The sequence below is a fragment of the Oncorhynchus nerka genome, unplaced genomic scaffold (assembly GCF_034236695.1).
Source record: "Oncorhynchus nerka isolate Pitt River unplaced genomic scaffold, Oner_Uvic_2.0 unplaced_scaffold_941, whole genome shotgun sequence".
NCBI classification, from domain to species: domain Eukaryota; kingdom Metazoa; phylum Chordata; class Actinopteri; order Salmoniformes; family Salmonidae; genus Oncorhynchus; species Oncorhynchus nerka.
This window is the reverse complement of record NW_027040366.1, coordinates 86,189-113,370: the sequence shown is the minus strand read 5'-3', so window position 1 is coordinate 113,370 and position 27,182 is coordinate 86,189. Positions and strand designations below refer to the sequence as shown.

Below are 27,182 nucleotides of genomic sequence, written 5' to 3'. Positions count from 1 at the left end.
ACAGAACTGTCCTCATCCCCGTACAGAACTGTCTGCATCCTCGTACAAAACTATCTGCGTCCCCGTACAGAACTATCCGCGTCCCCGTACAGAACTGTCCGCGTCCACGTTCAGTGTGGCGCCAAGGAGATTGTCTGGTTACGCGCAGAGTGGACTGAGGTGATCTTGGGGAATAACGACGGAGTTTGTTACAGTGTTGAGACAGTTTACTGTTCAATTTGCTTTTTTCGTTACGGTCAGAGACAGTATGAGTGAAGCCATATCCTTTTCACTCTCTATCCTTGTTTCATTTTGTGGTTCACCGGATTCATCATCATCGAGACGAGGTACAGACGAACAACCTGCTAGCTAGTCGGTACAGCTCGGTACTCTAGTTAGCTACTCTACCAGCAGCATCCTAGTTATCCTAGCCATTCGGTACAGCTCGGTAAGCTAGCTAGCTACTCTACCAGCAGCATCCTAGTTACCATAGCTACCACTACATCATCACTGGCTGTCTGCATTTCTTGTGGACCGATGGAGCTCCCCGGTTGTTTCTTCCACCTGTTAAATCCCGGTGAGGCTTCTCCCTCTCTCGTTGACGGATGCTGGCTACCTCTGTCCGGTTCTCCTCTCTTCACTAGATGGACGGTAACTTTAGTGTTTAAACCCTCTGTGTCCAAGGACCGAACTTTTGAATATTATTTTCAGGGCGCCTCAATAGCAGGTATTGAACACCGGGTAAATAATCACTAGTCAGAACTTCAACCTCAGTATACATTCATTATAAAAATCATCTTAATATCTGATATTGTGAGTTAACAACCTCGAGAGTGCGTCTTCCAGCCCTCCAATAAATTACATCATTCAACCCTCCTGGTTAGTAAATTTACCTCAACATGCCCCCGGAGAAGGCAGAGTAACGACACCAGCCTTTTAGCGGGGCTGACAGACTGACTACAACGCTCGCGTTGCTAAATTAATTTCGTCATTAAACATGACACACTGCTCGCGCCAACGAGCGTCTAGAAGTCAGTTCTATTTGTGACGCAATTCGCGCTGCATCTCCTCATTGATTTATAGAAGCAGGTACCCACGTGCCATCTCCTCATTGGTTTATAGAAGCAGGTACCCTCATTTAGCAAAAAAAACATAACATATTAACATAAACATAACTTCTTTAAACAATAAAAGCTCATTTACGAACATTTCTGAAAATTGATAAATATAAATATCTGAACATGAATTTAAAGCGTTTAAACGTTATAGAATGAAACACTTCTTATGTTTCCCCATCTGAGCTCAGAGTAGATGAGAGATGTAATGTTTGTCTCTGTTGTGTTGAAGTCCAATCAAGCAGGAGAGACCAGCCTCCCCTGTACCCAGCTGTGTGTCTATGAAGAGTGACAAGTCTTTGCGTCATCCTATAGAGTTTAGAGAGGGAGACTTTTCTACTGAACAAAGGTAAGAAGAACTCATGGGTCATGGTCAGTGAGTTAAACAACACGGTCTCTAGTAATTTCTCCTCTTCCATTTTCCCATTTATTGTTGTTGTTTTCATAATCCATAGGCTAATGATTTTGTCAATTTTCATAGTCCTAAAACAATATTAAACAAACACAACATTCACTCTGTGTGTGTGTGTATGTGTGTGTGTGTGTGTGTGTGTGTGTGTGTGTGTGTGTGTGTGTGTGTGTGTGTGTGTGTGTGTGTGTGTGTGTGTGTGTGTGTGTGTGTGTACTCCCTGGATGAAGAGATGTAATCTCATGTTTTGTCCACAGAAACCAGCAGGAGAGATCAGAGTCAGAGATTCTCAGTTGTCAGTCTTCCCAGAGTCATCAAACAGACCTGGCCTCCATATTCAGTGTATGTGGTCCTGTTATGTACATTTGTTTTTTTTACCTCAAGCAAAGTTGATGTGTCAAACATTCTTTAATGTGTTAATGAGAAAGCATTTTGTCTCTTGCTAAACTTATTTATTTGATTTATTTCAGTTGCTTGAAGAGAAAATTATGACATTTGTGAGGAACGAGCTGAAGATGTTCAAGAGGATTCTTAGTCCAGAACTCCCAGAAGGCTTTGAGAGTCAGAAGCAGGATAAGGAAGTGGTGGATGCTGAAGATGAGAAGCAGGAGAGCAGTGCCAGAGAGGGGGCTCTGAAGATCACACTGCACGTCCTGAGGAAAATGAACCAGAAGGAGCTTGCTGACACACTGGAGAAATGTAAGATCTGTCTGCCTCATGTTGAATGATGTTTTATAACATTTAAAAGCTGTAGCTAAAGTACAGCTAAAGTAGCTGTGTAACTCAATGATATTGTAGCAGCCTTAACACAACACCTAATGACCTCATCAAGAAGCAGCAGGGATGTGTTGTGTTGGTTAATTTAGAGAGAGAGAGAGACAACATTAATAATACCATCAATAACACCAATAATAATATTTATTTTTTTATTTTTTTATTTCACCTTTATTTAACCAGGTAGGCTAGTTGAGAACAAGTTCTCATTTGCAACTGCGACCTGGCCAAGATAAAGTATAGCAGTGTGAACAGACAACACAGAGTTACACATGGAGTAAACAATTAACAAGTCCATAACACAGTAGAAAAAAAGGGGAGTCTATATACATTGTGTGTAAAAGGCATGAGGAGGTAGGCAAATAATTAAAATTTTGCAGATTAACACTGGAGTGATAAATGATCAGATGGTCATGTACAGGTAGAGATATTGGTGTGCAAAAAGAGCAGCAAAGTAAATAAATATAAACAGTATGGGGATGAGGTAGGTAAAAATGGGTGGGCTATTTACCAATAGACTATGTACAGCTGCAGCGATCGGTTAGCTGCTCAGATAGCAGATGTTTGAAGTTGGTGAGGGAGATAAAAGTCTCCAACTTCAGCGATTTTTGCAATTCGTTCCAGTCACAGGCAGCAGAGTACTGGAACGAAAGGCGGCCAAATGAGGTATTGGCTTTAGGGATGATCAGTGAGATACACCTGCTGGAGCGCGTGCTACGGATGGGTGTTGCCATCGTGACCAGTGAACTGAGATAAGGTGGAGCTTTACCTAGCATGGACTTGTAGATGACCTGGAGCCAGTGGGTCTGGCGACGAATATGTAGCGAGGGCCAGCCGACTAGAGCATACAAGTCGCAGTGGTGGGTGGTATAAGGTGCTTTAGTGACAAAACGGATGGCACTGTGATATAAACTGCATCCAGTTTGCTGAGTAGAGTGTTGGAAGCAATTTTGTAGATGACATGGCCAAAGTCGAGGACAGGTAGGATAGTCAGTTTTACTAGGGTAAGTTTGATGGCCGACTCTTGATTTGATTTTCGATTGGAGATGTTTGATATGAGTCTGGAAGGAGAGTTTACAGTCTAGCCAGACACCTAGGTACTTATAGATGTCCACATATTCAAGGTCGGAACCATCCAGGGTGGTGATGCTGGTCAGGCTTGCGGGTGCAGGCAGCGAACGGTTGAAAAGCATGCATTTGGTTTTACTAGCGTTTAAGAGCAGTTGAAGGTCGTTTGGAGGTTAGATAGCACAGTGTCCAAGGACGGGCCGGAAGTATATGGAATGGTGTCGTCTGCGTAGAGGTGCATCAGGGAATCGCCCGCAGCAAGAGCAACATCATTGATATATACAGAGAAAAGAGTCGGCCCGAGAATTGAACCCTGTGGCACCCCCATAGAGACTGCCAGAGGACCGGACAGCATGCCCTCCGATTTGACACACTGAACTCTGTCTGCAAAGTAATTGGTGAACCAGGCAAGGCAGTCATCCGAAAAACCGAGGCTACTGAGTCTGCCGATAAGAATATGGTGATTGACAGAGTCGAAAGCCTTGGCAAGGTCGATGAAGACGGCTGCACAGCACTGTCTTTTATCGATGGCGGTTATGATATCGTTTAGTACCTTGAGCGTGGCTGAAGTGCACCCGTGACCGGCTCGGAAACCAGGTTGGAGAAGCCAGGCGGAAGGCATGGCCAGCCGTTGAGAAATGCTTGTTGAAGTTTTCGATAATCATGGATTTATCGGTGGTGACCGTGTTACCTAGCCTCAGTGCAGTGGGCAGCTGGGAGGAGGTGCTCTTGTTCTCCATGGACTTCACAGTGTCCCAGAACTTTTTGGAGTTGGAGCTACAGGATGCAAACTTCTGCCTGAAGAAGCTGGCCTTAGCTTTCCTGACTGACTGCGTGTATTGGTTCCTGACTTCCCTGAACAGTTGCATATCGCGGGGACTATTCGATGCTATTGCAGTCCGCCACAGGATGTTTTTGTGCTGGTCGAGGGCAGTCAGGTCTGGAGTGAACCAAGGGCTGTATCTGTTCTTAGTTCTGCATTTTTTGAACGGAGCATGCTTATCTAAAATGGTGAGGAAGTTACTTTTAAAGAATGCCCGGGCCAGGTCGGTTAGAAAGGCCTGCTCACAGAAGTGTTTTAGGGAGCGTTTGACAGTGATGAGGGGTGGTCGTTTGACTGCGGCTCCGTAGCGGATACAGGCAATGAGGCAGTGATCGCTGAGATCCTGGTTGAAGACAGCGGAGGTGTATTTGGAGGGCCAGTTGGTCAGGATGACGTCTATGAGGGTGCCCTTGTTTACAGAGTTAGGGTTGTACCTGGTGGGTTCCTTGATGATTTGTGTGAGATTGAGGGCATCTAGCTTAGATTGTAGGACTGCCGGGGTGTTAAGCATATCCCAGTTTAGGTCACCTAACAGAACAAACTCTGAAGCTAGATGGGGGGCGATAAATTCACAAATGGTGTCCAGGGCACAGCTGGGAGCTGAGGGGGGTCGGTAAGCAGGCGGCAACAGTGAGAGACTTATTTCTGGAGAGAGTAATTTTCAAAATTAGTAGTTCGAACTGTTTGGGTATGGACCTGGAAAGTAGGACATTACTTTGCAGGCTATCTCTGCAGTAGACTGCAACTCCTCCCCCTTTGGCAGTTCTATCTTGACGGAAGATGTTATAGTTGGGTATGGAAATCTCAGAATTTTTGGTGGCCTTCCTGAGCCAGGATTCAGACACGGCAAGGACATCAGGGTTAGCAGAGTGTGCTAAAGCAGTGAGTAAAACAAACTTAGGGAGGAGGCTTCTGATGTTGACATGCATGAAACCAAGGCTTTTTCGATCACAGACGTCAACAAATGAGGGTGCCTGGGGACATGCAGGGCCTGGGTTTACTTCCACATCACCCGCGGAACAGAGAAGGAGTAGTATGAGGGTGCGGCTAAAGGCTATCAAAACTGGTCGCATAGAGCGTTGGGGACAGAGAATAAGAGGAGCAGGTTTCTGGGCATGGTAGAATATATTCAGGGCATAATGCGCAGACAGGGGTATGGTGGGGTGCGGGTACAGCGGAGGTAAGCCCAAGCACTGGGTGATGATGAGAGAGGTTGTATCTCTGGACATGCTGGTTTTAATGGGTGAGTCACCGCATGTGTGGGAGGTGGGACAAAGGAGGTATCAGGTGTATGAAGAGTGGAACTAGGGGCTCCATTGTAAACTAAAACAATGATAACTAACTTGAATAACAGTATACAAGGCATATTGACATTTTAGAGAGACATACAGCGAGGCATACAGTAATCACAGGTGTTGAATTGGGAGAGCTAGCTAAAACAGTAGGTGAGACAACAACAGCTAATCAGCTAGCACAACAACAGCAGGTAAAATGGCGTTAACTAGGCAGAGGGAGGGTCGGATTAACTACACACAGAGCCTGAGTGCGGCTGGGGCCGACAGATAAAACATAAACAAGCAGAATGGAGTACCGTGATTAATGGACAGTCCAGCATGCATCAGCTATGTAGCCAAGTGATCAGTGTCCAGGGGGCAGCGGTGGATTGGGCAGGGAAGCTGGACTGGCGAGTGTTATCCAGGTAAAAAAAACTAACAATGACTAAATAGCTTGTAGCTAGTTAGCTGGTTAGCTTCTGGAGGTTCTTGAGTGTGTTCTAAAAAATTAAAAGTAATAGCGATTCCGTATCACATTGGGTGAGGCAGGTTACCGGAAGATATAAACAAATTAAAAATAGAAAGAGATAGAAAGTAAATATGGGTCCAGTGAGTGTTTGGGACGCGGCGATTCAGACGGTTAGCAGGCCTGTGCTAACAAGCTAACAGTTAGTAGGCCGGGGCTAAACAAGGTAGCAGTTAGCAGACCGGGGCTAAACAAGCTAGCAGTTAGCAGGCCGAATTAGCAAGCAAGGAGATAGCAATGGCTAGAGAGTTAGCCTTTGGGGGACGTCGTGATGGGGTGAGTCTGTTTATTCCTCTTCATGCGGTGACATCGATAGACCGGTCGTGGGTCCGGATATTGTAGCCCAGGAGTATGCTACAGTGGTAGCACAAGGGCTCTGGCCGGGCTAGCTTCAAGCTAAGTGGGTGGAAACGCTAGCCAGGAGTAATCATCCGGGGTTGCGGTTAGCTAGATTGCTAGTTGTGAAGATCCAGCTGAAGATGTTCCGTTTGCGGTGGGAATCCGGGGATAAAAAAATAGGTCCGTTATGCTCTGGTTAGAGTCGCGTTGTTCGAACTGGCAAGAGCTTTCCGAGCTAAAGGTTAGCTGATGACCGGTTAGCTGAAGACCGCTAGCATAGCTGGTAGTTAGTTGGCTAGCTTCAGTCGAGGGGTTCCGGATCCGAAGTAAATATAAATACTTTAGGAAAAATAGCTACATTGGGTGAGGCGGGTTGCAGGAGAGTATTTAGAAGTTGAGGTTTAGCAAAATGTTTTAAAAGATATGCGAAGAAAAATATGTAAAAATGAAAAAAAACGATATATACAAAGGGACACGACACGACAAGACGTCTTACTGCTACGCCATCTTGTGAAAATATAATCAGTCACACCAGTCTGTAATGCATTATGAAAACATTTACACATTTCTACAGTCAGTTTAGAGAAGAAATTATTATAATTTACAACTTTATAACAGTCCTTCAATACTGTAGGCATTAAAACAGACATAATATTAATATCTTCTGTGTTACTTCTTCATTCAGATGATCTTGCTGTGATTTGCCAACGTGAACTCAAATCTAGTCTAAAGAAGAAGTTTCAATGTGTATTTGAGGGGATCGCTAAACAAGGAAACCCAACACTTCTCAATAAGATCTACACAGAGCTCTACATCACAGAGGGTGGAACAGGAGAGGTTAATAATGAACATGAGCTGAGACAGATTGAGACAACAACCAGGAAACAAGCAAGACCAGAGACTGCAATCAAATGTAACGACATCTTCAAACCCTTAACTGGACAAGACAAACCTATCAGAACTGTGCTGACAAAGGGAGTCACTGGCATTGGAAAAACAGTCTCTATGCAGAAGTTCATTCTGGACTGGGCTGAAGGAAAAGCAAATCAGGATGTCCAATTTGTATTTTCATTCCCTTTTCGGGAGCTGAATTTGATGGAAGGGGACAAACACACTTTCATTGAACTTCTTAATCACTTCTCAATGGAAACCAAACAGTCAGGAATCTCCAACTACAACAAGTACAAAGTTCTGTTAATCTTTGATGGTCTGGATGAGTGCCGACTGCCCCTAGACTTCCAGAAGAACAAGATCTGTTGTGACGTCACAGAGTCAACCTCAGTGGATGTTCTGCTGACAAATCTCATCAAGGGAAATCTGCTTCCCTCTGCTCTCATCTGGATAACTACCCGACCTGCAGCAGCCAATAAGATCCCTTCAGGGTGTGTTGACCAGGTGACAGAGGTACGAGGGTTCAATGACCCACAGAAGGAGGAGTACTTCAGGAAGAGATTCAGTGATGAGGACCTGGCCGGCAGAATCATCTCACACATAAAGACATCAAGGAGCCTCCACATCATGTGCCACATTCCAGTCTTCTGTTGGATTTCTGCAATAGTCCTTGAACACATGCTGAAACATAAGAGAGAAGAGATGCCCAAGACTCTGACTGAGATGTACACACACCTTGTGGTGTCTCATACCAAACAGAAGAATGCGAAGTATCTTGGGAAAGAAGAGACAGGTCCACACTGGAATAAAGCTAGCATTCTGTCACTGGGAAAACTGGCTTTTCAACAGCTTGTGAATTGCAATCTGATTTTCTATGAAGAAGACCTGAAGGAGGCTGGCATTGATGTCAATGAAGCCTCAGTGTACTCAGGATTGTGCACACAGCTCTTTAAAGAGGAACGTGGGCTGTACCAGGACAAGGTGTACTGTTTTGTTCATCTGATCATTCAGGAGTTTCTGGCTGCTGTATATGTGTTCCTCTCATTCATCAACAACAATGAGAATCTAATGGACAAACTGCAATCAACATCCAGGAACTTTTCTGTGAGGATCAAACAAAGGCGTAAAGTTACTTTCTACAAGAGTGCTGTGGATAAAGCCTTACAAAGTGAGACGGGAAACCTGGACCTTTTCCTCCGCTTCCTTCTGGGCCTCTCACTGGAGTCCAATCAGAAGCACTTACGAGGTCTACTGACAAAGACAAGAAGCAGCTCACAGAGCCATGAAGAAACAGTCAAGTACATCAAGGAGAAGATCAGGGAGAATCTCTCTCCAGAGAGGAGCATCAATCTGTTCCACTGTCTGAATGAACTGAATGACCATTCTCTAGTGGAGGAGATCCAAAGATACCTGAGCTCAGGAAGTCTCTCAAAACCCAACCTGTCACCTGCACAGTGGTCAGCTCTGGTCTTTGTGTTGCTGACTTCAGAAAAGGAGCTGGATGTGTTTGACCTGAAGAAATACTCCAGATCAGAGGAAGGTCTTCTGAGGCTGCTGCCAGTGGTCAAAGCCTCCAGAGCTGCTCTGTGAGTAAATAACATGACATATAAGAACTAATCATCAGGAAGAAATATTCAGTTTAGAGAAAAATATGTATTGTAATATGTATATAATATTATATTGAAAAACATACTGAATAAATGCATTGATTTTCACATTAGTATAACATTATGACCATACAATTATGGGAGACGGAAGATGAATCTATGTTGTTTGGGAAAATAAACCAAATGCATCTACCATTGTCCTTCTACACTACTGGTGTTAAATGAACAGTGTGTTTGTGAAGTCATGATGATCTCTTTGTCAGGCTGTCAGGCTGTGGAGTCACAGAGGAAGGCTGTGCTTCTCTGGTCTCAGCTCTGGAGTCAAACCCCTCACACCTGAGAGAGCTGGATCTGAGTAACAATGACCTGAAGGATTCAGGAGTGAAGCTGCTCTCTGCTGGACTGGGGAATCCCCACTGTAAACTGGAGACTCTGAGGTCAGTATTATCAGATATGAAAGCACTTTTATGTATGTAGTTCTCCCATTTGAAAAGTCGTAATTACTATGACACATTCACTTATAGTGTATTAAAGTAGTCATAAGTTTAGTATTTGGTCCCATATTCCATGCCTGCAGTGATTACATCAAGCTTGTGATTCTACTAACTTGTTGAATGCATTAGCAGTTTGTCTTGGTTGTGTTTTAGATGTTTTCCTGATAGAAACTGAATGTTGAATAATGTCCTTTCATTTTGGAGTCACTTTTTCAAACACTTTTTTACAGACAGATGATTTAATTTAATTTATAATTCACTGTATCACAATTCCAGTGGGTCAGAGGTTTACATACAGTGCCTTTAAACAGAAAATTCCAGAAAATCATGTCATAGCTTTAGAAGCATCTGATAGACTAATTGACATAATTTGGATGTATTTCAATGCCTACCTTAAAACTCAGTGCCTCTTTGCCTGACATCATGGAAAAATGAAAATAAATCAGCCAAGATCTCGGACAAGTCTGGTTCATCCTTGGGAGCAATTTCCAAATGAATGAAGGTACCACGTTCATCTGTTCAAACAATAGTACGCAAGTATAAACACCATGGGACCACACAGCCGTCATACCGCTCAGGAAGGAGACATGTTCTGTCTCCTAGAGATTATCTTACTTTGAGGCAAATAAATCCCAGAACAACAGCAAAGGACCTTGTGAAGATGCTCGAGGTAAAAGGTACAAAAGTATCTATATCCACAGTAAAATGAGTCCTATATCAACATAAGCTGAAAGGTTGTTCATCAATAAGCCACTGCTCCCAAACCACCATAAAAAAAAGCCAAACTATGGTTTGCAGCAAAATGGATTAAGGACAACAAAGTCAAGGTATTGGAGTGGCCATCACAAAGCCCTGACCTCAATCCTACAGAAAATTTGAGGGCAGAACTGACTCAGTTACACCAGCTCTATCAGGAGGAATGGGTCAAAATTCACCCAATTTATTGTGGGTAGTTTGTGGAAGGCTACTTGAAACATTTGACCCAAGTTAAACAATTTAAAGGCAATGCTACCAAATACTAATTGAGTGTATGAAAACTTCTGACGCACTGGGAATGTGATGAAAGAAATAAAAGCTGAAAAAAATCATTCTCTCTACTATTATTCTGACATTTCACATTCTTAACATAAAGTAGTGATCCTAACTGATCTAAGACAGGGAATTTTAACTAGGATTAAATGTCAGGAATTGTAAAAATTGAGTTTAAATGTATTTGGTTAAGGTGTATTTAAACTACCGACTTCAACTGTATGTATTAAAATACCCCAAATAAAAGGTGACATATACTGTCACCTCATATGAAACATTAGATCTGAAATCCAAAATGTTGGAGTATAGAGCCACATTTCAAATGTTAGCTTCACTGTCAAAATAGATATGGTGTGGACTGTATACTGAATACAATTTAAATCTGATACCTCACTGTCTAAATAGATATGGTGTGGACTGTATACTCGATACAATCTGATTCTGATTCCACTGTCTGTCTTCTGACTGATACTGCTTTTTTAAACTGGTCTGGTCAGTCTACTCAAATATATGTACTGTACATGTTTCTATCTGAGGAAATGCTTTGATAATTTATAATAATGGTACATTAATATATGAATAGATATGGCAGGTTTCAGAACACTGATATATCTGAAAATGTAGAAAAATATATATACTGTATATATGTCTGTCTTTTGAGTTATGATATTTAAACTGGTCTGGTCAGTCTACTATAATATTTGTACTATACATGTTTCTATCTGCAGGCAATACTTTGATCATTTGTCATTTTTAATGATGCATTAATATACAAATATATATGGAAGGTTTCAGGACACTGATATATCTGAATATGTTGAAAAAATATACTGCCACTATTTTCACCACCAAAGAATAGCAGTGTGATTTTAATATGATTTGACTCTTTATCAGGCTGTCAGGCTGTCTAGTCACAGAGGAAGGCTGTGCTTCTCTGGTCTCAGCTCTGAGGTCAAACCCCTCACACCTGAGAGAGCTGGATCTGAGTAACAATGACCTGAATGATTCAGGAGTGAAGCTGCTCTCTGCTGGACTGGGGAATCCCCACTGTAAACTGGAGACTCTGAGGTCAGTATTCCTGTAGTTGGTCAATAAGTGATAACTGTTCACCAGATCCACATGTGTTTACCAGACACACATGGTCCACACCATATGTGTTTGGACAGTGAAGCTTACAGTTTTAAATGTGGTGCTTTGCTCCAGCATTTTGGATTTGAGATATAATGTTTCATATTAGGTGACAGGAAAGAATGTCACCTTTTATTTGAGGGTATTTTCATACATAGCTGTTTTACTGTTAAGAAAGGAAAGCACTTTCTGTATGTAGTTTACCAATTTGAAAAAGTTGTAAATATTCAGACAAATTCACTTATAGTGTATTAAAGTAGTCATACGTTTAGTATTTGGTCCCATATTCTATGCCTGCAGTGATTACATCAAGCTTGTGATTCTACTAACTTGTTGAATTAATTAGCAGTTTGTCTTGATTGTGTTTTGGATGTTTTTCCTGATAGAAACTGAATGGTGAATAATGTCCTGTCATTTTGGAGTCACTTCACTTGTATTGTCAGTAAGAATAGAAGATGTTTCTGAACACTTCTACATTCATTTCGATGCTACTATGATTCTGAATAATAATGAATGAATCTTGAATGATGATGAATGAGAAAGTTACAGAGGCACAAAGATCAGACCCCCTCTGTTATTGGTAATGGTGAGAGGTTAGCATGTTTTGTTGTAGCCTCTGTTATTGGTAATGGTGAGAGGTTAGCATGTTTTGTTGTAGCCTCTGTTATTGGTAATGGTGAGAGGTTAACATGTTTTGTTGTAGCCTCTGTTATTGGTAATGGTGAGAGGTTATTATGTTTTGTTGTAGCCTCTGTTATTGGTAATGGTGAGAGGTTAGCATGTTTTGTTGTTGTCTCTGTTATTGGTAATGGTGAGAGGTTAGCATGTTTTGTTGTAGCCTCTGTTATTGGTAATGGTGAGAGGTTAGCATGTTTTGTTGTAACCTCTGTTATTGGTAATGGTGAGAGGTTAGCATGTTTTGTTGTAACCTCTGTTATTGGTAATGGTGAGAGGTTAGCATGTTTTGTTGTAGCCTCTGTTATTGGTAATGGTGAGAGGTTAGCATGTTTTGTTGTAACCTCTGTTATTGGTAATGGTGAGAGGTTAGCATGTTTTGTTGTAGCCTCTGTTATTGGTAATGGTGAGAGGTTAGCATGTTTTGTTGTAGCCTCTGTTATTGGTAATGGTGAGAGGTTAACATGTTTGTTGTATCCTCTGTTATTGGTAATGGTGAGAGGTTAACATGTTTGTTGTAGCCTCTGTTATTGGTAATGGTTAGAGGTTAGCATGTTTGGTTGCAGTCTCTGTTATTGGTAATGGTGAGAGGTTAGCATGTTTTGTTGTAGCCTCTGGTATTGGTAATGGTGAGAGGTTAGCATCTTTTGTTGTCTCTGTTATTGGTAATGGTGAGAGGTTAGCATGTTTTCTTGTAGCCTCTGTTATTGGTAATGGTGAGAGGTTAGCATGTTTTTTGTAGTCTCTGTTATTGGTAATGGTGAGAAGTTAGTATGTTTTGTTGTAGCCTCTGTTATTGGTAATGGTGAGAGGTTAGTATGTTTTGTTGTAGCCTCTGTTATTGGTAATGGTGAGAGGTTAGTATGTTTTGTTGTTGTCTCTGTTATTGGTAATGGTGAGAGGTTAGTATGTTTTGTTGTATCCTCTGTTATTGGTAATGGTGAGAGGTTAGTATGTTTTGTTGTAGCCTCTGATATTGGTAATGGTGAGAGGTTAGTATGTTTTGTTGTTGTCTCTGTTATTGGTAATGGTGAGAGGTTAGTATGTTTTGTTGTATCCTCTGTTATTGGTAATGGTGAGAGGTCAGCATGTTTTGTTGTAGCCTCTGGTATTGGTAATGGTGAGAGGTTAGCATGTTTTGTTGTAGCCTCTGTTATTGGTAATGGTGAGAGGTTAGTATGTTTTGTTGTAGCCTCTGTTATTGGTAATGGTGAGAGGTTAGTATGTTTTGTTGTTGTCTCTGTTATTGGTAATGGTGAGATGTTAGTATGTTTTGTTGTATCCTCTGTTATTGGTAATGGTGAGAAGTCAGCATGTTTTGTTGTAGCCTCTGGTATTGGTAATGGTGAGAGGTTAGCATGTTTTGTTGCAGTCTCTGTTATTGGTAATGGTGAGAGGTTAGCATCTTTTGTTGTTGTCTCTGTTATTGGTAATGGTGAGAGGTTAGCATGTTTTGTTGTAGTCTCTGTTATTGGTTATGGTGAGAGGTTAACATGTTTTGTTGTAGCCTTTGTTATTGGTTATGGTGAGAGGTTAACATGTTTTGTTGTAGCCTTTGTTATTGGTTATGGTGAGAGGTTAACATGTTTTGTTGTAGCCTTTGTTATTGGTTATGGTGAGAGGTTAACATGTTTTGTTGTAGTCTCTGTTATTGGTAATGGTGAGAGGTTAGCATGTTTTGTTGTAGCCTTTGTTATTGGTTATGGTGAGAGGTTAACATGTTTTGTTGTAGTCTCTGTTATTGGTAATGGTGAGAGGTTAGCATGTTTTGTTGTAGTCTCTGTTATTGGTTATGGTGAGAGGTTAACATGTTTTGTTGTAGCCTTTGTTATTGGTTATGGTGAGAGGTTAACATGTTTTGTTGTAGTCTCTGTTATTGGTTATGGTGAGAGGTTAACATGTTTTGTTGTAGCCTTTGTTATTGGTTATGGTGAGAGGTTAACATGTTTTGTTGTAGCCTTTGTTATTGGTAATGGTGAGGTTAGCATTTTTCATTTATGATTTGTATTAGTTCTGGCATCATCAGGATTCATTTAGTTGTTTAGAAACATGGTATCTAGTCACTTAGACATACGATTAATCCAGTCATGATCCACCATTCAGTTACTTTCGGGCAAAACATAACCCATAACACAACCAAAACAGACTGCAAATGCAACCAAGGAGTTTGGGAACAAGTACAAAATGTTTGACAACTTTAATACAATTGGTCGGACTACTTTGACTTCTTCAAATGGGGGACTGGATACACACAGTGCTTTCATTTACAATATTAGCTTCACTGTCAAAATAGATGTTGTTTGGACTGTGTGTTAAATTAATGTTTTAAGTCCCCCTATATTTCTGTTACTACGGTGATATCACTCCAGTGTGCCTGGGAGTCACAGTGTTGTGGGCCTGTCCTGAGTGTCATGGTAACCATGTATTAGGTAAATACGGTTTAGTAAACGTTGTTCAACAGGAACATAGTCGTTGTGTCATATTAAGTTAACATTGGTAGCAGAGGATGGCTAATAACTACAATGTGCCACCTCGCTTCCACGAGAAGAGGTTGTATGAAAGTTGGAAAAATGAATTTGGAATCTGGACACGGGTTACTAATCTGGACACGGGTTACTAATCTGGACACGGGTTACTAATCTGGACACGGGTTACTAATCTGGACACTGGTTTCTAATCTGGACACTGGTTACTAATCTGGACACTGGTTACTAATCTGGACACGGCATATTGACACTTTGACAGTGTTACTAGAGACATATTCACACTGACAGTGTTACTAGAGGCATATTCACACTTTGACAGTGTTACTAGAGATATATTCACACTTTGACAGGGTTACTAGAGGCATATTCACACTTTGACAGTGTTACTAGAGGCATATTCACACTGACAGTGTTACTACGAGACATATTCACACTTTGACAGTGTTACTAGAGACATATTCACACTGACAGTGTTACTAGAGGCATATTCACACTGACAGTGTTACTAGAGGCATATTCACACTGACAGTGTTACTAGAGGCATATTCACACTGACAGTGTTACTACGAGACATATTCACACTGACCGTGTTACTATGAGGCATATTCACACTTTGACCGTGTTACTAAGAGACATATTCACACTTTGACAGTGTTACTAGAGGCATATTCACACTTTGACAGTGTTACTACGAGGCATATTCACACTTTGACAGGGTTACTACGAGGCATATTCACACTTTGACAGGGTTACTACGAGGCATATTCACACTTTGACAGTGTTACTACGAGGCATATTCACACTAACAGTGTTACTAGAGGCAATTCGGTTGCAGTGAAGGACAACATAATTGATTTCAAACAGAGTTACAATAGGATGCACAAGTACGACATGGTTCTCCTAGATGCAGTGTTAGTTTTCTAGTTGCTAGATACTGTCTGTCTGGATGGTATAGACATGGTTCTCCTGGATTCAGTGTTAGCTTTCTAGTTGCTAGATACTGTCTGTCTGGATGGTAGAGACATGGTTCTCCTGGATGCAGTGTGTTAGCTTTCAAGTTGCTAGATACTGTCTGTCTGGATGGTAGAGACATGGTTCTCCTGGACGCAGTGTTAGTTTTCAAGTTGTTAGATACTGTCTGTCTGGATGGTAGAGACATGGTTCTCCTGGACGCAGTGTTAGCTTTCTAGTTGTTAGATACTGTCTGTCTGGATGGTAAGGGAGCAACAGTTGGCTTTGACTGTGCTGACTTTTGCGTCAATGAAGTTGGCACTAAAAATAATTTTGGGTGAAAAGACGTCTGTCACTCCAATGCAAGTGAGTGACGCAGCATATTACACTGATCAGCAGAGAAAAGGCTCCAACACGTCACATTCTCAAGACAACCAGGGGAGGGCGCTATTGTCCGACACAAATCCACTGGACACGTATGGAGGAGATCAAAATGTGCTATTTGTCAAAGCACCACTGGGTTAAAGACTGTCTTCATAAAAACAAGTTAAACTAACAGAGAGAAATATAAACTGGGTTAAAGACTGTCCTCATAAAAACGAAAAAGTTAAACTAACAGAGGGAAATATAAACACAGAGATTGAGCAACATTGCATCAAACAAATCTGCTTCTGATACTGAGATCTGTATAGTTGAATCCTTAGGGTCTGCTGTGGTTGATACTGAGATCTGTATAGTTGAATCCTTAGGGTCTGCTGTGGTTGATACTGAGATCTGTATAGTTGAATCCTTAGGGTCTGCTGTGGTTGATACTGAGATCTGTGTAGTTGAATCCTTAGGGTCTGCTGTGGTTGATACTGAGATCTGTATAGTTGAATCCTTAGGGTCTGCTGTGGTTGATACTGAGATCTGTATAGTTGAATCCTTAGGGTCTGCTGTGGTTGATACTGAGATCTGTATAGTTGTATCCTTAGGGTCTGCTGTGGTTGATACTGAGATCTGTATAGTTGAATCCTTAGGGTCTGCTGTGGTTGATACTGAGATCTGTATAGTTGAATCCTTAGGGTCTGCTGTGGTTGATACTGAGATCTGTATAGTTGAATCCTTAGGGTCTGCTGTGGTTGATACTGAGATCTTTATAGTTGAATCCTTAGGGTCTGCTGTGGTTGATACTGAGATCTGTATAGTTGAGTCCTTAGGAAATGGCTTGATAGCTGTGTCAGTGAACTAAATATGAAAGAAGTACAACATATGATTGACAAACCAAACAACAGAGCTTTAAATGTGGAGATGGGAGAACCGTCCATTCTACCAAGAGAGTCAAGATACCAGCAGAGATTGGTCAGACTAAGTGTCACATTGAAACAGAGGTGGTCTCTACAGATATCCCCTTACTATTAAGCAAAGCTTCCCTCGGGAAGGCAGGGGCTGTACTAGACATAACAAATGACAAGGCAGTGATGATTAAACAAGCAGTGACCCTTGAACTTACTACCTCAGGCCACTATTGTGTAAACATTTTAGACAAAGATATCACACAGAGTCCATGCAAGAATTGTATTCTGATGGACACAGAGCACATGGAGATTCTGACATCACAGAGAACATGGAGATTCTGACACCACAGAGCACATGGAGATTCTGACACCACAGAGCACATGGAGATTCTGACAGCACAGAGAACATGGAGATTCTGACACCACAGAGCACATGGAGATTCTGACACCACAGAGCACATGGAGATTCTGACAGCACAGAGCACATGGAGATTCTGACAGCACAGAGAACATGGAGATTCTGACACCACAGAGCACATGGAGATTCTGACAGCACAGAGAACATGGAGATTCTAATGGACACAGAGAACATGGAGATTCTGACACCACAGAGCACATGGAGATTCTGACATCACAGAGCACATGGAGATTCAGACAGCACACACATGTAGATTCTGACATCACAGAGAACATGGAGATTCTGACAGCACACAGCACATGTAGATTCTGACATCACAGAGAACATGAACACAAAGGAAAAACACATTGTATTAACTTCACAAACAGCTTGGACATGCTACAGTTGACAGACTTCAGAAATGACAGTTCTGGGAATAATGATGAGAGTATTTCCATTCTACAGCACCCTCAGTGGCTGCCGAGTTCTGTCAGTCCCCACCGCGTCCGCGTGTGGCAACCTCTTCAGTACCTGCGAACTGAGACGAGAATATTGGTCTGTGATATCGCAAATTGTTTCACCAGTGGGAGTCACCGGGTCAGTTGCTGGACTGACGCCATTAGTGTCATTGTAAGGGTTGACAGTCCCCCACAAAGTGTAAGGTGTGTCATCGGAAGCAGAGTATACTCTGCGTATCAATGTTTTTCTTGCTGAGACGGCCGCAGTGTTTGCGGAAGTGTCCGAAGGGCAAGAGAAGTTAATCTCAACTACCGTATTGCATGACTGCAAGGAGGATGGAAGTTGCTCATTCACAGAGACAGCTGGCTCGAAATCATGACACGAATGGTCAATCAGATTGGCTGATGGAATGTGTCGAGATATCGTAATATCTCCTTGGATCAGATTCTGCCCCAAGATGTTTCTAAACGTCTCTTTCCCAAGGGGTGCTTTCGACAGATACCCCTCGTGAATGACTGCGTTGCAGCTAGCATTAGGGGGCGACAGTGTGGTCGGTAGAGAAGGCACGGTGGCCTGTGACCATACCTGGTTGGTTTTCCAATCCATCAATGGGAGTAACCGATTAATTAAGTCTGCTCCAAGTAGCAGGGTTACAGTTTTGAGGCTGGTAACATACACAGGGTGAATGAGCAATACGTCCTTGAAGTGTAGTTTCAGCATGACTCTCAATGTGAGAGGCGAGGTAGTCTGAGTGACCCCTCGAAGTGTAGTGTCGCATCGATCCACTTTTAACCAACATTTATTTGGCTTCAAAGCCCTTTTTAGATCATCAAACAATGTTTGAGAGATGAGTGATATTGTCGCACCCGAATCAATTAGCGCATGACAAGTGATGCAGTCCTCCAGGACTGTTTCCAGCTATGGTTGTTTCGATTCGTGTTTAGTGAACATGTTCCCCACAAACTGGAGTGGTTCTTCGCAACAATGTGATGTGTCAATTCTGTTTAAGGTGGAAACAGATCGACTTTTCAGATTTTGAGTGGGCTTGGCTTTAACGAAGTGTTTGACCTTTTTCTTCGCAACCTTTGTATCAGAGTCTATAGACAAAACCCGGTGGCTTGTTTCTTGATCAAGCGGGCCCTGGATAGGGTCTCGGATGAGAGCGGGAGAGATTTGAATTTTAACGTCCTTGCTATGGGTGTTAATTCCTGCAGACCTGGTGTCCGGTAATTCCCCGTCTAGTCCTTGTGACGATCTTTTACCCTTTTCTCAAAGGTTTCTCGCTTTAGTTCTTCATGTAGTGGAACTTCTGGAGAACATTGGTCTACGTTTTGATCATCCTTCAACCATTTGTTACCCTTGTGCTCTGACCCTTTGTGTGGGTTGGGTGCAGGAACGTAGCGAACAGGTCGATTGTAGCGGTAGTCATGTTGATGGCAACGTACTTAACAGTTATTTCGACCGCGGAGGTTATTGGAATCATGGTTTCGTGGTAGAAACTGTTGTTGTGCTTCATCTCTGAATGCTCCAATACCTGATAATGCACCCTCTGACTGATGTGAGTGCTCCTGGTCAAACTTCAAAACAGAGTGGTCAGGGCTCTTAGCGTTGCGAACTTTTGATGCCTCAAAAGCTGTGCTTGCAAGCTCTCTGAGTTGTAAGGTAGGCAAGCCAACGTGGGTGGCAGGGCCCAAGTAGGTAATGAAGGTGGGATACATGTTCGAGAGGAACATTTGTTTAAATGGTAACAGGTCTTCCATGCCTATTTCAGTGAGTAGGCCAAAGTAAACTGAATGAAGCCTATGATAGTAAGCTTGTGGGTGTTCGTTCCGAGCTTGTTTGACCATGTTAGCCTGTGAGCTATCGTGTTTGCAAGTCGCAGAACCACTGAAATCTAATTTCAAAGCTGTGGCAAGTTTAGCGTAGTAATTTAGCACGTGTTGCTGTTGTATACGAATGAACCTTGTCACGTGTCTATTTGACGTTCGCTTCAACAGGTAAACCCTGTCAGAACCCGTAGCGTTCGGGTAGCCATCTAACACGTCCTCTATGTCAGCTAGGAATGTCTCAGTATCCTTTGGCTGACCTGGAACGGGGTCAAAGGTGGGGAAATTCTTGATGAGTTTGTCAAGGTATTCCGCGCCAAGCGGGCAGAGAGGGTTGGCTTCATCCTGTGGAGAGATTGGGGCTGAAAGGCCAAGCTTTGGCTTTGCTGGCCAAGAGGCGCAATATTACTCAGTGCCGAATGGCCAATAGGAGAAGACTGAGGGACACTTGAGGGAGGCAAGGTCTGAAACCTATCGTCTTTACTCCTGTGAGTACAGGGCTCCGGTTGCCTGGATTGGTAGTCACGCTGTCGAGTGTGACCATTCTGGACTTCCTCCAGATGGTACCTAAGATGGTACCTCCAGATGGTACCTGCATTGCAGAGTCCACTTGAGCACTTAGAGTACTGAGTTTGGACACGTGAGTGTCTTGCTCCTTTCGGTCTCAAACTTACAGATATACAGATATGCCTGTAGTCAGTCCACACTGTTGTAGTGCGGTAGGCGGACAAAAATACTTCGGCTCCAACTCCGAAGATCTATCCTCTAATGTCCAACCTTTCTGGCTCTAGAAGTTAATATTGACCGACAGAAATAGTACCGTTGTAACGGCCGTTGTTGGTGAAAGAAGAGGAGGACCAATGCGCAGTGTGGTAAGTGTCCATATTGATTTAATAGAACAATCGAACACTGGAACAAAACAATAAAGCGACAACGAACGAAACGAAACAGTCCTGTAGGGTGAATACACAGAACACAGAACAGAAAATAATCACCCACAAATCAAGGGTAAAAACAGGTTGCCTAAGTACGGTAAAACAAAGACAAAACAAAGGAACTAAGGTCAGAACGTGACAACCGTCTGGCCTAACGGACTAAATCTGGAATTTATCACTCATTGCTCTGACGCTAAAAACCACTACTGGAGGCGCTCTGGACCCTCTTCGAATGTGAACACACACACACAACCAATTTGAATGTAGCAAAGCAGTCCGTTTGTACAATTCTGTTTGCACAGTTGATATATAGAATTCAACAGCAAAGTAATTCTATATTCGATTCCTCACAGCGGGGCGTCAAATGTTGTCTGTCATTAAACTGAAGACTTTGTTTTAATCAAAGATTCTATGTAATTAGTTACTCGATTAAACTGAATAATCATGTAACTGTAATTAACTAGGAAGTTGGGGCGCCAAGGAAAGTATTCAGATTACAAAGTTATAATTTCCCAATATAACCTTTCAGATATTTTCATATCTAATCAATAGTCTTCTGATTGATTTATTTTACCTCACGTTAGTCTCATTCCAAACGTCGTAAATTGTTGGTTATCTGCACGAACCCAGTCTTCACTATGAGACATCCATACATCAATTGTCTTAAATCATTTATTTATTACTAACTAAGTAATTCACAGAATTGCATAAACAAACAGTAAATGTGGTTACATGTGGTGATAGAATGAGCCCTAGTGGGCTGAACCGACATGTGGTGATAGAATGAGCCCTAGTGGGCTGAACCGACATGTGGTGATAGAATGAGCCCTAGTGGGCTGAACCGACATGTGGTGATAGAATGAGCCCTAGTGGGCTGAACCGACATGTGGTGATAGAATGAGCCCTCGTGGGCTGAACCGACATGTGGTGATAGAATGAGCCCTCGTGGGCTGAACCGACATGTGGTGATAGAATGAGCCCTAGTGGGCTGAACCGACATGTGGTGATAGAATGAGCCCTAGTGGGCTGAACCGACATGTGGTGATAGAATGAGCCCTAGTGGGTTGAACCGACATGTGGTGATAGAATGAGCCCTAGTGGGCTGAACCGACATGTGGTGATAGAATGAGCCCTAGTGGGCTGAACCGACATGTGATAGAATGAGCCCTAGTGGGCTGAACCGACATGTGGTGATAGAATGAGCCCTAGTGGGCTGAACCGACATGTGGTGATAGAATGTGCCCTAGTGGGCTGAACCGACATGTGGTGATAGAATGAGCCCTAGTGGGCTGAACCGACATGTGGCGATAGAATGGCCCTAGTGGGCTGAACCGACATGTGGCGATAGAATGGCCCTAGTGGGCTGAACCGACATGTGGCGATAGAATGAGCCCTAGTGGGCTGAACCGGCATGGCAGTTTGTTAGACAAGAGGGGAGTGGGGGGTTTTACCAAGAAGTCACTACAGAGTTAATTATAACAATTAAAATGCTAATCCTTTACACATGAACGCTCACTCATTCGGGAACAATTGCAATCAATATATATATTTACGCTCAGTGTGTGGTGAAAAGTCTTTCTTTTGTAGAATTGTCCCTCTCTCTCTCTGTCTTGGTTAGAGGGGATAGTTCAAAGTGACATTAATTATAGAATGGATGTTTCGGCAGTTGTCGTTCTTCGCGTTCAATGATACCGAATTCCTAGTAATTAGTATCAAAGACTTGTTCTTATTCTGTCAGTATCAATAGTCTAAGAGTTTAACAATGTGGTATGGTTAAAAGATTCTACAACCTTTGTCCTCCCCTAAGTTGAGTTTTATTCGGAATGGCAGAAAAGGGCTGTCCCAGGATGTCTGGCCCTAACTGGGCTCAGGGGCGGTCCTCTGATTTAGTTCAAATCAAAAGGGAATTATATTTTTCTTCATTAAACAGTCCACAATCAATATTCCACAATTATACAAACAGTATCATACTCATTCATTCATCTTATACAACAATTAGATGTAAACCTCATATCTGAGGCTATTATATAAACAGCGTTATGGTAATGTGTCCACACCGTCTCTCTTGAGCTTCCCAAGTTGTGACAAACGGACCAGTTCGTAGCTGGATTCTTCACCGATCTTTTACACTTTCTCTGGAACATGAAATTTGTTCGTACCTCAAGTTCTGTGAGGTAGAAGGATTTACTTTGTCTCCATGAAAAACCACTCTCTATAACTGTGTCCATGAGGTCTTCTCAGGAATTTATGACCACTGACCACAGCAGTCTGGTTGTAGAAGTAGAGAGCGGGGGATGGTGCTCGCTGTACTCAAAGAGGGCAACGTCATGGCACAGTTTAGGTCACCTAGCAGCACTAGCTCTGAAGATAGATGGAGGGCAATCAGTTCACATATGGTGTTCAGGGCACAGCTGGGGGCAGAGGGTGGTCTATAGCAAGCTGCGACAGTGAGAGACTTGTTTCTGGAAAGGTGGATTTTTAAAAGTAGAAGCTCGAATTGTTTGGTTACAGACCTGGATAGAAGGACAGAACTTTACAGGCTATTTTTTATTTTCATTTATTTATCGGTTATTTTACCAGGTAAGTTGACTGAGAACACGTTCTCATTTGCAGCAACGACCTGGGGAATAGTTACAGGGGAGAGGAGGGGGATGAATGAGCCAATTGTAAACTGGGGACGATTAGGTGAGAGTAGATTGCAACTCTACCCCCTTTGGCAGTTCTATCTTTAAACAGATTCAGATCAATTCAAACCAACTCGGCAGTGTAGCCTAGTGGTTAGAGCGTTGGACTAGTAACCGGAAGGTTGCAAGTTCAAACCCCTGAGCTGACAAGATACTAATCTGTCGTTCTGCCCCTGAACAGGGCCGTCCTTGAAAATAATAATTTATTCTTAACTGACTTGCCTAGTAAAATAAATAAATAAAAACTCTTAGTGTCCTGATTCAGATCTGTTCAAACCAACTCTTAGTATCCTGATTCAGATCTGTTCAAACCAACTCTTAGTATCCTGATTCAGATCTGTTTAAACCAACTCTTAGTTTCCTGATTCAGATCTGTTCAAACCAACTCTTAGTTTCCTGATTCAGATCTGTTCAAACCAACTCTTAGTTTCCTCATTCAGATCTGTTCAAACCAACTCTTAGTTTCCTGATTCAGATCTGTTAAAACCAACTCTTAGTGTCCTGATTCAGATCTGTTCAAACCAACTCTTAGTATCCTGATTCAGATCTGTTCAAACCAACTCTTAGTGTCCTGATTCAGATCTGTTCAAACCAACTCTTAGTATCCTGATTCAGATCTGTTCAAACTAACTCTTAGTGTCCTGATTCAGATCTGTTCAAACCAACTCTTAGTTTCCTGATTCAGATCTGTTCAAACCAACTCTTAGTGTCCTGATTCAGATCTGTTCAAACCAACTCTTAGTGTCCTGATTCAGATCTGTTCAAACTAACTCTTAGTGTCCTGATTCAGATCTGTTCAAACCAACTCTTAGTGTCCTGATTCAGATCAGTTCAAACCAACCCTTAGTGTTATTATTCATTATTTATTTATGATTTGTATTAATCAAGGCATAATCAGGATTCATTTATTATTGTTTAGAAACATGTTATCTACTCCGTTAGACAGAAAGTTACTCCAGTCATCATCCAGTTCAGTTACTCAACACAACCCAAACCACAACCAAAACAAACTGCAAATGCAATCAACGAGTTTATGACCAAATACTACACTTTTGACTACTTTAATACACTATAAGTAAATTGATCAGAATATTTACGACTTCTTCAAATTATCAAAGTATGGGGGGAATAGATCAATGAAGTGTTTTAATTTCAAACAGTGAAACAGATTGTTAAAATATCCTCAAATATAAGGTGACATTATATACTGTCACCTCATATGAAACATTTGATCTCAAATCCAAAATGTTGATATATAGAGCCACATTTAAAATGTTAGCTTCACTGTCAAAATAGATATGATGTGGACTGTATACTCAATCTAAATCTGATACCTCACTGTCTGTCTTCTGACTGATACTGCTTTTTAAACTGGTCTGGTCAGTCTACTCAAATATTTGTACTATACATTTTTCTAACTGCAGTCAATACTTTGATCATTTGTCATTTCTAATAATGATACAATATTTAATGTATGAATAGATATGGAAGGTTTCAGGACACTGATATATCTGAATATGTTGAAAAAATATACTGCCACTATTTTCACCACCAAAGAATAGCAGTGTGATTTTAATATGATTTTACTCTTTGCAGGCTGTCAGGCTGTCTAGTCACAGAGGAAGGCAGTGCTTCTCTGGTCTCAGCTCTGAGGGCAAACCCCTCACACCTGAGAGAGCTGGATCTGAGGTACAATCACCCAGGAGACTCAGGAGACAGACTGCTCTCTGCTAGACTGGAGGATCCACACTGCAGACTGGAGAAACTCAAGTATGTAGAGGGTTTATGTCAATGTTCATATCAGACATGTTTGACTTATCAGGATAGTTAAGACAAACATTCTGAACACCACTTGGACAAAGTTGTGTGTGTGGTTAAGTGTCCTGTCTGTATGTGGACAAAGTTGTGTGTGTTCAGTGTTCAGTGAGTTCAGTGCAGTATAAACTTGGAAAAAGTACTTTCCTCAACTTAGCTCCCAGCAGAGGACAACGTTGCCTCACCTCTATTACCATCCAGGGGTAGACCTCCTGGGATACCAGTGTGTGTGTGTTTCACTCAATGACTGTCTGTTCTTCTGCTTACCGCTACAGTGTGGGACATGGTGGAGAGAACAGAATGAAACCTGGGCTTAGAAAATGTGAGTGTTGACTGCTGTGAAGAATATGACTAAGAATAAGTCTTAATTCAAGTTAAGTCAAAGACAACCATCATTACTTACTTGGTCTTATTAAATATCAGCTGTAGTTCTACAGAAGCAGAAATCAGGGACAACAAAGTTTACAAAGAGTATCTTTGTGTGTGTGTAATTAATGGAAATAAGTGTGTTTTATTTTTCCAGACAGTATAACATATGATCATTTAACAAGTCTCAAGTTACCTTAACTTCTCCTTTTGATACCTAGAAACATCTACATTAAATTCATTAGTGAAAAGTGAGTTAACATTCTAATGTGAATGATGATGATTTCTAATATTGTGTCTGGTTTCATCCATCAGATGTCTGTGACCTCACACTGGACCCAAACACAGTAAACAGACTCATCTCTCTGTCTGAAGAGAACAGAAAGGTGACACGGAGGACAGAGGAGCAGCCGTATCCTGATCACCCAGAGAGATTTGAGGACTGTAGACCGGTGCTGTGTAGAGAGGGTCTGACTGGGCGCTGTTACTGGGAGGTAGAGTGGAGTGGAGGGGCTGTTATAGGAGTGACATATAAAGGAATCAGCAGGAGAGGAGAGGTTAGGGACTGTTGGCTTGGATACAATGACAAGTCCTGGAGTCTGTTCTGCTCTGACAACAGTTACTCTGCCTGTCACAATAATAATCCCACTACCATAGACGTCCCCTCCTCCAGCTCCCACAGAGTAGGGGTGTATCTGGACTGGCCAGCCGGCACTCTATCCTTCTATAGAGCCTCCTCTGACACACTGACCCACCTGATCACATTCACCTCCAAATTCACTGAGCCCCTCTATCCAGGGTTTAGGGTTCATGATGTTGACTCTTCAGTGTCCCTGAAATAATAACCTGACACACACACTGAGACACACAAACACACACACAGAGACACACACAGAGACACACACACACACACACACTGGACCGACACACACACACACACACACTGAGACACATACACACACACACACACACACACACACACACACACACTGAGACACATACACACACACACACACACACACACTGGACCAACACACATACACACACTGGACCCACACACACACCCACACACACACACTGAGACACACACACACACACACACTGAGACACACACACACACACACACACACTGAGACACACACACACACACACACACACACACTGAGACACACACACACACACACACACACACACACACACACACACTGAGACACACACACACACACACACTGAGACACACAAAACACACACACACACTGAGACACACAAACACACACACACACACTGAGACACACTGAGACACACACACAAACACACTGGACTGACACACACACTGAATACATACACTGAACACACACACACACAGACACACACACACACACACACACACACACTGAACACACACACTGGAAACACACACACTGAACACACACACTGGACACACACACACTGGACACACACACACACTGGACACACACAAATACTGGACACACAAACTGGACACACACACACAAAAACACACACACTGGACGGACACACACATACATTGGACACACACTCACACACACTGGACAGACACACACACACACACACACACACTGGATACATAGACATTGGAAACATACACACACACACACACACACACACACACACACACACACACACTGGATACACAGACATTGGAAACAAACACACACACACACACACACACTGGATACACAGACATTGGAAACAAACACACACACACTGGATACACAGACATTGGAAACACACACACACACACACTGGATACACAGACATTGGAAACACACACACACACACACACTGGATACACAGACATTGGAAAACACACACA

The 27,182-nt window shown here is 42.3% G+C and overlaps 1 protein-coding gene across 1 annotated transcript; it reads left to right on the top strand.

The window, feature by feature from the left end:
• On the top strand, positions 1-26,530 carry LOC135570671 (NLR family CARD domain-containing protein 3-like). The gene is made up of 9 exons (XM_065016630.1): positions 1-1,443; positions 1,761-1,845; positions 1,974-2,202; positions 6,993-8,784; positions 9,069-9,242; positions 11,223-11,396; positions 24,743-24,916; positions 25,237-25,283; positions 25,643-26,530. Exons 1-9 carry the CDS (start codon positions 1,376-1,378, stop codon positions 26,167-26,169), a joined length of 3,270 nt encoding a protein of 1,089 aa, XP_064872702.1. The 5' UTR covers positions 1-1,375; the 3' UTR covers positions 26,170-26,530.
• Positions 26,531-27,182: the final 652 nt, after the last annotated feature.

Coding starts and splice junctions, on each gene's coding strand:
- LOC135570671 (XM_065016630.1), top strand. CDS start 1,376: ATGAAGAGTGACAAGTCTTTGCGTCATCCTATAGAGTTTAGAGAGGGA. Junction 8,785..9,068: donor AAAGCCTCCAGAGCTGCTCT/GTGAGTAAATAA, acceptor TCTCTTTGTCAG/GCTGTCAGGCTGTGGAGTCA. Junction 25,284..25,642: donor GAAACCTGGGCTTAGAAAAT/GTGAGTGTTGAC, acceptor TTCATCCATCAG/ATGTCTGTGACCTCACACTG.